Here is a 14,367-nt window from a genome sequence, read left to right on the forward strand (position 1 = left end):
CAAATAGTACCTAACGAAAACTGACCGTACAATGTACAATGAATAAACACGATTAATTAATCCCCAGATCCCCACAAAGAGGATCCGGAGAGAATCCTTGTCCAAATCATGGGTACAAATAAAGGATAAAAAAAAATATAGGTACAAATAAAAGTTTAAAAATACGGGCATAGAAAGAAAAATTATTTATATCAATAGAAATTAAAACTAAAAAGATTGATAAATATTACAAAAATGGTTGTACATTAAAAATTGGTACAAATTAAAATTAGAAATATAGATACAATATTTAGCCATAACTATAGATATATCAAATTTAACTTTTCTAACACTAAGTGAATTTATTTGGAAATGGTTAAAAAATTTAAATATGCTAACCATACATATTTTATTATTGAAATAATGATGTGGATAAAAATCAAAGGTTTTCTTTTTGTCAAAAATTGAAAAGGAATAAGGTTTCATTCAATGAAATACCAAAAATGAGGAATGAGAACCCAATTTCTTCTTTATTACAACTCTGACTTTGTTTTGTAATGTATCATTTATTTAAAAACTGTTCTTGAAAAACTAGAGGAAACATCAATTGATGTTCTACAGAACTTATGCTAAATATTGTTTTATGTGTTTTTCATTTTCTGAGTTTATTTTCACGAAAAAGTATGTCAAACGCATTTTTCATCTGTTTTTAAATTTGCAAAATGAAAAAGTATTTTTCAGAACGTTAACAAACATGCCCTAAATTTTTTACATGTAAGTATACAAGATGTCTTGTGTGATCCCGTCCATTAAACTGATTCTCTATTGAACACCTATATATTCATAATCCTCATCTCATGGTCCTCATCATAGTGCCTTAATACAAATGACTTGGACCAATCATCCTCCCATTGAGTAGACATAATGAGTAGTAGTCTTCCCATGTTATACGGTCATGAACAACTTAACATATGTTAGTGGGGGACGAAGGTATCTTGTTCAGCTTTCTTGGACTAATTTCTCTCATGCTCATAGTTCATGGACTAATTGTTTGGATATAGTTACAAGAAACTATGTACCAAACAATTATCTTAAAATTTGACGAATTTTCAAACCAAACACGTGGATAATACAATTGAGATGACATAGAGCATGTGTGATCGTTAGGCTTCACACATAAGACAACATGCTCTGATTTCATACATGAAGTTGAGGTTTTATGCGCGAGACCTTTCCAATTGATCATCCACCAGATTCTCCCTAATGGCAGGGGCACTTTGATTTCACTAATTTTAAAACATCCATAAATATATGAAGAAAAAAAGAAAATAAAAAAGAAAATTTGATAAGACGCTGAGAGATAAAAACAAAATGCAATTTTAGTTTCTTATTGGTCAATTTTCACAAGGTCTAAACTACATGTTCCCTTTCTTTTGGGTCTCTTTTTTCATCCCTCTCTCACTCTTTTTTTTTTTTTTTTTTTTTTTTCCTAAACAAAATTGTTCTTTCCTATGTACAGGTTGCAATCCAGAGGACAGAAATGACTGAGATAAAACAGAGGCACCCTCTTCAGGCTTGCAGATAACTCCAATAAAAGATAGAGCCAGGGGCCAGGAGCCAGGAAAACCCTGAGCAAAAAACTGAGCAGCCGGCAGCGGCAGCCGCTGCCTCCTTCACAAGGCGTAAAATCCATCAACACATAACATACAGAAATCATCTCCTTTCTTTGCCTCCAAACCAGAAGCTGCAAACTGACTCCCGTAGTAAATCTGTCAGAATTGTCTTTCAAAATTGGAACGCCATCACTTCAATGTCGCTGTGGGATTGATTATAGGCATTACTTACTAGTAACTACCGGCTACTGGTGACTCCTCTCTTTCATGGCAGTGGCTCTCTCTTTGGCACGAAAGTCCTCCAAGCGACAGTATACTTCACTGAGCAACTGATCCAATTCCGGATGTTTCATTAGAGACTCTTTCTGATCCTGTTGTTGACGATAATGATGAAAAGCCCTGCATGTGCACAAGGAATTCAAATTTATACAAAGCCAGTTAAATGCAGAGTTTGGATGAGATGAGGATTACTACCAGATTGTCTAAAACTCAAACAGTATTCAGTTCAACAAAGTGATGCATGAATGTTACCTAATAAACATCTTCAATTCCATGAGTTCTAAATGAGAACATTAAATAATATAAGTGTTTATCATTAAGTTTAGCTATCGTTAAATGAAATGATCATAAATATAGGTGAACGCGGGCCTTCTGTAAATCATCAACACTTAAGGTCGTATTTTTTTGTATCATTGCCAATTTCTGCAATACCTACACAAGACTTGAAGTAATAAAACCTTCTGTGGCATCCATACTTCGTCCTTGATTGCTTCAATATGGTAAATCGAATTCTCGTATTTTGCTTCAGCCTATTTTGCAGTCAAGGATAGTACAACCTGGACAGTATTGATCTCAACCACGAGTTCAAACAATTCTTGATAATTCATCCTATTAGGCTAATATCCATTACCCTAGCTTCACAGCCCTCGATGAAATCGTCTACCTTCTGCTTCACAGTAAATCCAACTATCTTCTTCATATTGGTAGCTACACCAAATTACCAAGCAGAGTTCTTTAGGTGACCTTCCATTCTCTCAACCATAGCAGCCTTTCGATTTGTTCTCCAAGAGGATCCAATAACTAAACATAGAGGAGAGTGGTTTGCGAAAGCTTTATAAGTGGTTACAAACAGTGATAAGATGCATAATTAAATATGGAACACAGTGCAAAACTACTAGAAAAACTATAACAAGAATGAGAAAATGAGCATTGGGAATCGAGTATCGATGATATCCATATCAGTATTATGGCATTTTCTATGGTGCTCCGGACTTGTTAAACATTAGATCTTTGATAAACAACACAAAAATCAAGACCTAATGGTTAAAAAGCCCCAAGATGTAACGATTAAAAATCCCGGAGTATCTGATACTCCGGAAGACCATAAAAGTCTTGCAGTAACATACATAATTAATGGTACAGGGATCCAAAAAAAAACTCAGGAGGACCATAAATTATGAAAGAATCAACAGAACTATTCTGATCACATTAGCCTAATCAAACATTTAGGAAACCAAAATTCTACATCACAAGGTTTCAAGGAATTAATCAAAATCCTATCAACTGTAACAGAACACTATGGTCAATTTTCCAGTAGAAAATTCATTTTTTATTTATTTATATTCACTTTATTTCCATTTACTGTTGAATTCTTCTTTCGAATATAAAAAGAATTCTTAACCGAAAATGTTTCTAATAGGCTTACACAACATCAACCCAATGAAGGAAAAAAAAGCCCCAATCTGTTACATCATAAAGAAAAAGGAAGAATTATTACCAATATTTTTCCAGGCCATAGAGATTGCCTTTATGGTAAAAGTCAAGTGTGAGCTGTTCAAAGTCCTTGTACAAGTCCTCTCTAAAATCCTTCTCCAAACCATAACTAAAACAAGAAAACATGCACACACATAAACACACATATAGTACTAAATAACTGAAACCACAAGTTAAGCTGAGAATTCAAGAGGGGATTGCCAATATTAATAAAACGGGAAACGACCACAATTTTATCACTAACCTATAGAACCTGAAAAGGCACTCTACTCCATAATTATAACCAGCAGCAGCATCTTCAAGTGCGTACTTTCGGAACTCATCATACATTGAAGAGTTGAACATGTTTCTTAGAAAATAACACCAAAATCTATAGAGAGTATTCATTTCCTGCATGGGAACATTTCACCGTAAATAACTGCCAATCATGTAACTGGAATTTTTTATATGGGTATTGAAAAATGACTGCATAAAAACTAGATAATTTAATGTTAGATAAAATTGCATAACGAAGAGACGTGAAAATCCCATTTGTATACTTGAGGCAAGGACCAACAATTCTAGTGCATCCGAATGCGATAAAAAAAGTCCTCACTTTCTGATACTACAAATATAAAGCACTATAGATATAATATGAACCCCACAAATCCAGAACTTTATCCACCATCCATGCTTAATTGATCAATACTTTATATTTATTTTAAGAGAATTGTTATTGGCACTCCAAAATTCTCATTTTGCACTTCATACTTTCTATATTTAGGAAGAAAAATATGTTTGTGAGGAGTGCAAAACGATATTTTTGGAGTGTCAATAACAATTCCCTTATTTTAAGGGCCTAGTATATAATTGCAAACAGAAAGTGTTGTCACATACTCAGACAAACATAGAGATGCAACAATTAAGTGGAAGTGGGTACCAAATTTCGATGAGTATATTCAATAAATCAATTCAGATAAAAGACCACCTCACTGCAACCAATTCCCAACTTCTTCCTGTCATTCAGGCACCGCTTATGATACTTGAGGTACCTAAAAGGAATGGCAGCCATGTCAGCATATATGTATACACACACGCACAAGTGCGCACACACACATATCAATATATCTCTGTCTCTACCTATCACACACATACAAGAGTAAAAATTACATCCCTTACTTCTGCTGTTTAAAACCATTTTCTTCCAGAAGTTGATGACTTGGATGCTGAAATGGTGGAAAGGACTTTGGCACAGAACCCACTGGTGGACTACTGCCTGAGAGAAACCCATGAGGAGAGACACTCAATTTTGAAGGCCTTGGTCTGTAAATGAAAATTTTATATTTGTATTAGCTTCTTGGAATGATAAGAGCAAATATACTTAACATCACATAAGCTTAGTATTGCAGATATTGCCCTTGATTTTAAGTTTTATTAATTACAAGAGTCCTGCTCTCCTAAGGTCCTCATTTTGAGTCTGTGAGGACCACATGCATATTAGCCACACGATTATATTAGTTTAGATCCAAGGGCTTAAAATATTTGACAACTTAATAAAGCAAAACAAGAAAATGAGTTTTCTAATGGTTCATGGATTTTAAGTTGGTTTTGCTTTATTAGGTTGTCAAATATTTTAAGCCCTTAGATCTAAACTAATATAATCTTGTGCCTAACATGCATTTGGTCCTCACAAGTCCTCAAAATGAGGACCTAAGGAGAGCAGGACTGTAAATACAATTGCTCATCTCAGAAGCAAGATAGACAAACTTCTAAATCACTAGAAAGAATTACTCTACTGAAGAAAGAAATCCAAAACCAAAGTACCATCCATTTCAACTAACCCATGAGTTTCAGGAGGCGTGGAACTAAAGAAAAAGCCAACAGAGTTACTTGGTGGACTTTCTGATACAACTCCTAGATTGTTCCGACCAGTACCATAATTTCTAAAGTTGCTTGAGAAGAAACGCTGTCTAGGGGACGATTGATGATTTTGGGAGAGTCTATTTTGCTTCTTCCGTGAATTAGCACTTCCAGACTCTTCAATGCCAATACCACTGCCAGATATTTCACCAGGCTTTAATTTTGAAAAGCCTTTGGAAATGCTTGAAAATCTTGAGTTTGCATCTCTATTGTCATGGCTGGTGCTGTTCTTTTTACGGTTTGATCGCTTGGTTTTCAGTTCCTGCTAATTGAACATATGTTAAGAGCCAGGATAGTGAAGTACGGTAATTAACAAACTCCATGGGGATGTTCTGAACCTGCTCATAGAAGTAAAGCCCATCATTTATAGCAGACGCTAGCTCATTGGAAAGGGTTTTTGATTCTTTATCATCAGGTTTAGATCCTTCGCCTACTCTACTATTCTGCACAGAAAACAAAGAAATGGCTACTTATCAAAATGCTACATACATGAAATTAAAATCTCACTAAGTCGAAAAACTAATCAAACAAATACAAAAAGGACCTTTGCATGAAAAAAACAGTCTCAAGACACTTTTTGTTAGCAGCATACCTGGGTGACAATTACAAGTCTCTGGACATCCTGATCATTGACTACAATCTCATCATATTCATCATCAATCGTCCGGCCAACACTGTCATATGAACACATACAACAAGTAGTAAGCCACATGTATATTCAAATTCATGATCATAGTCTTGTAATGCTATTGAAGCAAGAGTAATTAGCCAGGATAAGCAAAAATTCTTAGGCACAATTTAAAAAGAAAGCTCAAGTTCAACCACTAATTTTGGTCCACCAACAAAAAAGAAAGAAATAAGCGAGGGAAATATACGAGCACTGGCACATAGCCACGTGAATAGAGATCACAAGGTTTCCAACACACAAGTTTTTCAAATGAATAACAGAACAAAAACAAAAGCATTTTAATTATAAAAAATTAAAAAAAAAAGAAAAAAAAAGAAAAAAAGAAGCCAACTACTAGGGAAATAGAATCTCACCACAAGCACACCCCAGTATCCAAACGGGGAAGAAAAACACATGGTGATTGGTGCCCCTTTCTCAATTTGTCTTTACAATGAGTTTAGATCTACTTGGAAGGATGGAACAATTGAAACGATATTTACATTCAATCAGGTAGTTTGCCCTACCTCAAATCATATTTAACCAATGTTGGGTCATTTTCTTCATCACTAGGTACCCCTGGAAATCCATTGGGGGCCCAAACCCATGGTGCTTATAGTTCTCATGGGTACGGGTGATTTTGTGCACATGGGGTTTCCCCACCTATTGCCCAAAGGGTGGAGTAAGGGTTTCCATAGAGATGCTAGTTTTGGTTTATTGAAACTGTAAAGTACCAAGAATTAAAGGAACTAGAAAGACATCGTGCATAAGTCGCATCAATCAAATGCAACAAAAAAAAGTTCCATACCTTCTAATAGGAGAACGATCATCCTTTATTATTTTCTGCTCAAGCTCTAGCTCTTCATCCAGCATAAATGTGTTTGCAAAATCATTAGACAGATGTCCAAGATTCTTCATATCCATATCTGAAGGCATGCCTTCAGGCCTATCATCATCATATCTTCCAGTTTCAATTCCCTCTGAGTGGTATGGGCGGTCTGAGCAATGATCCATTTTGGGATCCAAGGACTTGCAATTTGATTTGGAAGTCAACTTTTCATTTAAAGCACTATTATTATCAGAAGATGCTAGTGATCCACCATCAAATTGATTATCAGTGTCAGGTATGGTATTTGATGGCATGCACGACATCAAATTTTTTCCATCTGATAAAACTTCAACTTTTTCCTCATAAGTTTTCCTTCTATCATTGCTGGCATTATTCTCAGGAGCATTGATATACCTATCTTCAACTTGAACCAAGGGGGTTTGCGGCTTGGAAGTTAACATTGAGTCTGCAGAATCTGCAATCCACTTTGACCACTCATCACGTCTTCGTATCTTGTTAGCCTACAAAGACGAAACAAAACAAGTGCATGTCAGAGCAAAAGAAGCAATATATTTCAAAACCAGTCATAACTTGTCAGCATACCTGCCAATTTCTCTGAATAATTTGCATTGCTATGACAGATAACATAAGTGACACCAATCAAAGTCAAACGCAGCATCTCAAACAATAGAAAGGCACAAACTAGGAAGAAATAAAAGCAGAGTTACAATAAAAAATTATTAAACAAAGGTAATAAACTACCAATTCAAACTCCACGTCATTTCTATTTCTTTTTCACGGTTACAACACCGTAATAATTCTTTGATATGTAAGGAGAGTCTTCTCTAACCTACTGTGGTGTTGATGAGCAAATTATATCCACCACATGAATTATTAATGTATCAAGACATGAATCATGTCGATGCTTTCAAATGACCATCTCTTCAGATTTTAAGATCCAATCTTAATACAGATTTGCATCTAAATACATCATATCAATTATTTTCTTATGAAGACAACGACAGTCCTCATCTACACATCTTCACAGGCATAACTATAGACAGGAAAAAGAGAACCAAGAAGTATAAAAAGAACAAAAATTAAAACACAAAGAAAAACCTGAAATCAAATGAAGGGAAACATCTGCAACCTAAAAGGTGGTTGAATAGGAAAACTAGGAAAGGAAATTTTTTCAACAAAGACATTATATCTAGCCTGTTAATGGTAGGAGAAGAGAACTTAGACATTTTAGCCAGTTCAGAGAAATCAGACTAACTATGAATGTAAAGTTTTATTTAACTATGATATTGAAGGTTGGAAGAGGGACGAAGAGAAAGGAAAGAAAAGGTTGGATACTACAGTAGTTGAGAAAGAGAACAATGGACGGCAAAAACAGGTTGTTACTCCATAAAAAAATCTTACGACATGCTACATTAAAATAAGAGAAGAAAAAAGATTAACCTGCACTTCTACAGTAGTTGAGCCCAGCAGTGAGTCAAGGATAAATGCTATGTCTGTACACATTTTCTTAACCTGTAACACAAAATATCAAAAGATAGCTCATTTACATTATTGTAAGATACAAAACAGGAAGACAAATGAACTAATATAATAGATTACACAGCTGACCAAAAGCAAAACTGGTTCAGCATGTGTTACTTAGCTTCTGCAATGTCTACTATGGTACCACAACATACCCTTTTAAAGTCCGCAATGGTGGTTATTGGGACCCATCCTTGGTCATCCATCAACGAAATTAAGTAACGGTCATTCTTTAGATTTTCATCGCTGCCCCAAAGAGAGATTAAGAGTTAACTAATAAAAGAAATATTTTTGTTATCTATGCCATGTTTAAGAGAACACTCCCTCTCATTATGTGTGAAAAATCTGTCATATCCCTGACAAAGAGATAACTTAAATCTAGTGATAATTTTACCCTTACATACAGCAGCTAACAAATTAAGCAAAACAAAAAAGAAGAAATCACAGCTTGATTATATTTCAATTTATAATCATACATCCTAAACCAGATTAAATACCATCAGTTGAGTTATCTTATATACTTCCACCAATTTAGAAGACCTGAAGGCATACGATGTGTGAAGGACCTATATATATGAAATACTCATTTTCGTCTTAAAAGGTTGAAATCAGCTTAGAACAAGCACCATGTCCTCATACTGGAGGGTGTGGAAATTGTACAGACCAAAGTGAAATATGAACTATCAAATTCTTTCTTTTGGAATTTTAACTACTCTTAGCAGAGAGGGTTGAGAATGTGTGATTTCATAATTGACAAAACTTCCTTCCATGTGTTAAGACTTAACAATCACGCCATGAGGTATAACAAAGTTCAAAATGCTCATTAATGGGTTCTCTAATTAAAGCATTGGAATAACATATATTGATATTGAAAGCACGTTGGAGAGATAAGATCATCTTTAATCCTTTCGTATCACCCATTCTATTCTATTTCTTCCAGACTATTACATTTTGGTTTCTAAGTTTCTTTTCGTACCTTTCAATAAAAAGAAAAGATAAGAAATCTGTCAAGATAGTAAGATTCCTCTAAGAAAAACTAATTTTGATAATACATCTTTCTGATTGAATGAATACAGCATCTCATTAAACAACAAATGAATAGCATTTTTAGCTTCAATTTCTCCTATTAAGTTGTATAGTTTATCATAATTATGCTAAAGAGGAAAGTTTTCTCAACAGTGCAATGCAAACACATATATGCACTAGCTTGCAGGTGATGCACAAACACTGAATTTGGCCAGAAAAGAGTCTTTCTTAAACAAATTACCTGAAATAATACTCTATTTGCTTTATAATATTGTCCCTCAATGATAATGTATGTGTTTCTGAGGGTGGTAATGGAGCCCCCGGATTTAAAGGATGCGGCATAAAGCTAGGAGGATGAGGTCCCCTAATTGCGCCCAGTGGTGGAACTGGAAGATAGCATATGGGTGCAGGTCCTGTGTAATTGAGATAAATCATTGCGGGAAGAATCTAATACTGAACAACACATGTATACAAATAATACATATAATTCATAAATGGAGAATAAAGGAGCAGCAACCACTCGAGTATTACGAGAAATGGAAATAATACAAATAATACATGTATACAAATAATACATGATAATACATATAATTCATTCAAGATACTGATTTCTCCTTTTTCAGATAACTAAAATTCAAGTATAGTGCTGACACTGGAAATAGTCAAAAACCAAGGGAGAAATGGAAAATTGCATACAACAACAACAACAAAGTCTTATCCCACTAAGTGGGGTCGGCTGTATGAATCCAAATAGAAAATTGCATAGAAATAAAAAAAATATATATATATATAACTGAAATCAAAATAAGACAGCTCAGCACCGGTATGATAGAACTACCAGGAATGCTTGGGCCGACCATGAACCCTGGGGCTGGACCAAAAAACTGAGGTCTTAAGAAAGGGATAGGTCCAACACCCTGCTGCACAGGAATGTTCTCTCTGGGGTTAAATGCTCGCTGTTGATGCCAAGTATGATTCCAAGGGCCACCATGTTCGTGCATGTTGGGTCTTCTAGAAGAAAAATTGACACCATAAGCATTTGGATTACCTCGTGGCTGAGGTTGAACTGGTTGCACAAAATTTTGCACTGAGGTCTCACATCCAGATTTTGCAATATGATTTCCAACACTTGGATGTCCAGCGTATGGCTGGTAAGCATACCCAGAAGCCAGAATGTGGGGTTGTACCATGGTATGAAAAACAGGAGGAAGTGGTTGTTGATGGTAGGGTACGGGTACTGGAAAAGGAGGTGCAGCTTTTGGGTTGTGCCTAGGGCCTTTTTGGTGATGTGATGATGAATGCTTGTGTGAAGCGTTGGAGTTTCCAGACCCATTCGACTTCTGCTGCATGACTAATCCCTGCATGACCAAGCAGAACATATAAAAGCAAAAACAGTTAGCAACCAGATGAACTGAAGTAGCATGTATCTTTCTTTTCATTTCCTTTTTTCAAAGAACAAGGTAGTAATTTCGATGGTCAGATCACAGGACCTAGCATTAAAAATTCCAAATAACCCCCCTCCAAATGCTATTAATCAATTTTTTTGTCTCTCAAAGAATTATTGCTAGACATGTGAACAACAGGACCAAAATAACAACAGGTCCAACTTTCCTATTACAGTCCCTTGACAAGTTGTAAAATAACTTTACGAGAGAAGGACTCTCTAGTGCCAAAACAAAATGGAAACAATAACCAAGAAGCAAGACATTCTTCATTGGTATATTATTCAAATTTCCCTCAAATTACCCAACAGATATAATTCAGTGTCAAAAGAGATCAAGGCATTCCTAACATAACACAAGAATTATATTCTAATAAAATTAACCAGGAATGGCAGAAGAGAAAGAGAGAGAGAGAGAGAGAGAGAGAGAGAGAGAGAGAGAGAGATTAGTGCATAGTGAGCCGGTTTGGTAGTGGAAAACAAATAATTTTCTGATATAGCTCTCTTGGTAACAAAATGCTGAAAACAAAGCAAAATTCATATTTAGCAGTCTGCTTAGAGGAACTTTTTTCGAGAGAATTCCACAACGTGACCATTTCAGATACATGGTTTAAACACATGTACGTGTGCAAGACATGTACAATTATTAAACAATATTGCATACCTACATATACATTTCAGATGTGTATAGAACAGCAATCTTCTAATTCCCTCCGGCCCCTTCATTTTTTTTCTTTTCAACCTCATTCAGATCAGGTGGTTAGATAAACTTATATCTAGGAAACTTTGTTTCTTATAAAAAGAAAAAAAAGAAAAAGAATAAAAAAACAAAAGACTATGCTCTCCAATTAGTAATCTTTTATTTAAAGTTATACTATTCTTTCGATGGATGCTCGGGCAAAAGCAGCAGCGGCGAGTACAGCTGCATCAGGCTCCACAGGAATAATTGGAGGCCTCCTCCATACTATGAGGATTTCCAAAACAATTTGATAGTTTAATAAGTTAATTATTCAAATCTCTTCTCGGAAAGTAAAGATTGAAGAGTTAGCAATGCATGTTCCGTACATTATAATTTTACACATTTCCAACAAGTACCAAACAGTTTCCCTGGAATTACCTGCACAGGCGCGGGCAGGGTAGACGGCTGCGCAGCTGGTGGCTTTGCGGCAGCATCCAAACTCTTGGGCCTTTGGGCTTGGGCCAGAGCAGGCCAGGACTCAGCGGCCATGACGGAAGATTCGAGGGAGACCGGAGTCTTCCATGGGGACTTGGGCCCGCCGCCATTGACATTGAGGTCCCTCTGGTCATCCCTAACCTCATTCTCAGCCATCACCATCACTCCCTCCGATCTCACCAAAACAAAATTCCTTTTCTTTGCTTTGCTTTCCTTTCCTTTCAATAGATTATAGATTATCGATAGAGGGTGACAAGAGAGACGACAGTGTCACTGTGTCAGTGGCAAAGGTGTAAAATTGAGGCCAAGGGACTCGCTTGGGCAGGAATATCAAGATCTTGGAGGGCTACTGGGAGGAGCTGCGGGGTTTTGTACTGTTTCATTCCGACATGGGTTTGGTGGGAGTTAGGGTTTTAAGGGGAGAAGAGCGAGAGAGAGAGAGTTTGAGCGAGCAAGAAAGAGAGAGGGATTGACAGTTGCGGTTGCGAACGCCAACGAAAGCAAGTGCGCGCAAGGTTTGGGCTCCTTTTATATGAGGATTTATTGATGCCCGAGTCAAAGGGTGTTTGTCTATTTGACAGCCTGACTGACCGACCACTGTTTGGTTACTTCCACTTCCAGATTGCTATATATGAAACGTACAAGTTTCATTTTTAACGTTTTTCGTAGAGATATCACTTAGTACTACGGTTTAGTATTCCTATTCATTCGTAAGTGAGAGATATTACGTTCGATTCTCGCTAAAGGCGAATTTGAACTACATTATTACTAACTCACTGTAAGGTTGACCCCATCCCTCCCCCTTAGTGTATATAATATTGTTTGTTCAAAAAAAAAAAAAAAAAAAAACATTACTTGTGGAGAGTAGGAGTGTAGAGCGGCTTAATTCAGTTCGAGTTCGACTCGTGTTCAATTTGTTCTTCTTTTGTTATTCGGTTTGCGATTAAGTTTGAGTTAAGCTCAAATAAATCTACACATTATTTTAAACAAAGAAAGTTTGAGCTTTGTGTATACTCGGCGTGTTAAGCTCATAAATGTTTATACAAGAGAGGTTGAATTTAGCTTAACTTGGACTCTTTCATCGAAGTTTACTCAAAAAGCTCTTTTATAAGAAAGAAATGTATTACAACAAAAAGCTCTAAGGCAACCACCACCCATAAAGTCAATACCTAGCTTGATGAATCTCTAGCTTAATGGAACGAATTCATTTGCAACGATGTCAAATGTAATGTTCTAGATTTGCCAAAGCATCGCCTATGAAGGTAGCCCGTTATGTCAAATATGTTGAAGCTAATGCCATCAAACTTTCGAAGGCCTCTAATGTTGGAGAACAAGTTTTCAAACGTCAAAGGATCTTGAGAAGGGAGTTGATAGCCCATCTAAGAGGGTTTGTTCTTCACCCAGGACTGTATCAATTATTCCCATACTTAGATCAATCACCTCTTAAAGCGCTGCTTTGTTTTCACAATGTTGATCACCATGATGAAGGGCCTTCAATCTCTGTCATGGAGCGGAATACACCCTTTAAGATTTGTGGTTGAATCTAACTCTTAGATGGTTTACATACCCCTCTCCATGAGAATAAACCGTCGTAGTTCAACTCTTAGAACTAAGGTATGTGATGGATCAAAAACAAGAGTGAAAGGCTAGTACACTCTTGCTCAAAGGTGGAAGCGGCGGTGAACCGCATCCTCTATCGGCAAAATCGGCTACCTTCCGTACACTTTGGGACTTCGTAGCAGGTATAGAAGTTATTCTTCATGTTGAGCTACATGCTTGTAAAATTTGGTTGACATCGAAAAACTGGGTTTCAGTTTGTCGAAAATCATTGTACGAGACGATGCTTAAGAAAAATTTGGTGATTTGGATTTTGAACAGCAAGATGTTCTCAATCTCGTGAGCCTATATCCAAGGTTCGTTTGTTGAGATTCGATGAGATGATTCAATTATTCAATTTTTAAGTTAATTGTATGGCTGTTTTTTGTAATTAACAATAACCTGACCTGTTGGATTGTCGTGAAATTCAAATAGGATATCATTAAGGCTTGATGGAGCTTAGTGTGTGTACTTTTCAAGTGCAAATATAAGGATAATATAATGGCAAAAGTAAGGGTGTTGAACCACATGGACTTATGTGAACTCTAAGTAAGCAATGAAAATGAAAACTAAATTTAGATTTTTATTTTGAAAGCTAAAGTAACTTATAATGCAAGACAAGATAAAGATGAATGATAGATTGATTCAGAAATGATGGGAACGGAACTAGGGATACCGATTTCACCATTACAAGTCAATTCCATGAAAACTAAGTCAAAACGCATTCAACTCTCCAATCTGTAACTACGGTTCGTTTTACTTATTTATGATCATCCATCTTGATGTGTGGTTGTGATCAAGTACTCATAATTTGCAACCTAGTTGTGATGT

The 14,367-nt window shown here is 36.1% G+C and overlaps 1 protein-coding gene across 2 annotated transcripts; it reads right to left on the minus strand.

The window, feature by feature from the left end:
* Positions 1-1,340: 1,340 nt before the first annotated feature.
* On the minus strand, positions 1,341-12,485 carry LOC103448127 (la-related protein 1A). 2 transcript variants are annotated; one of them, XR_011579324.1, is made up of 14 exons: positions 11,884-12,485; positions 10,164-10,683; positions 9,567-9,738; positions 8,455-8,545; positions 8,219-8,290; positions 6,737-7,278; positions 5,857-5,938; positions 5,603-5,707; positions 5,186-5,526; positions 4,524-4,667; positions 4,285-4,396; positions 3,610-3,755; positions 3,370-3,474; positions 1,341-1,991 (listed from the first exon to the last, which is right to left on the minus strand). XR_011579324.1 is itself a non-coding variant. In XM_008387370.4 (14 exons), exons 1-14 carry the CDS (start codon positions 12,100-12,102, stop codon positions 1,838-1,840), a joined length of 2,757 nt encoding a protein of 918 aa, XP_008385592.3. In that variant the 5' UTR covers positions 12,103-12,485; the 3' UTR covers positions 1,341-1,837. The 2 variants fall into 2 exon arrangements, 1 of the variants encoding a protein (XP_008385592.3); XM_008387370.4 differs by having other exon boundaries at positions 4,333-4,396.
* Positions 12,486-14,367: the final 1,882 nt, after the last annotated feature.

This window comes from Malus domestica, chromosome 03, assembly GCF_042453785.1.
Source record: "Malus domestica chromosome 03, GDT2T_hap1".
NCBI classification, from domain to species: domain Eukaryota; kingdom Viridiplantae; phylum Streptophyta; class Magnoliopsida; order Rosales; family Rosaceae; genus Malus; species Malus domestica.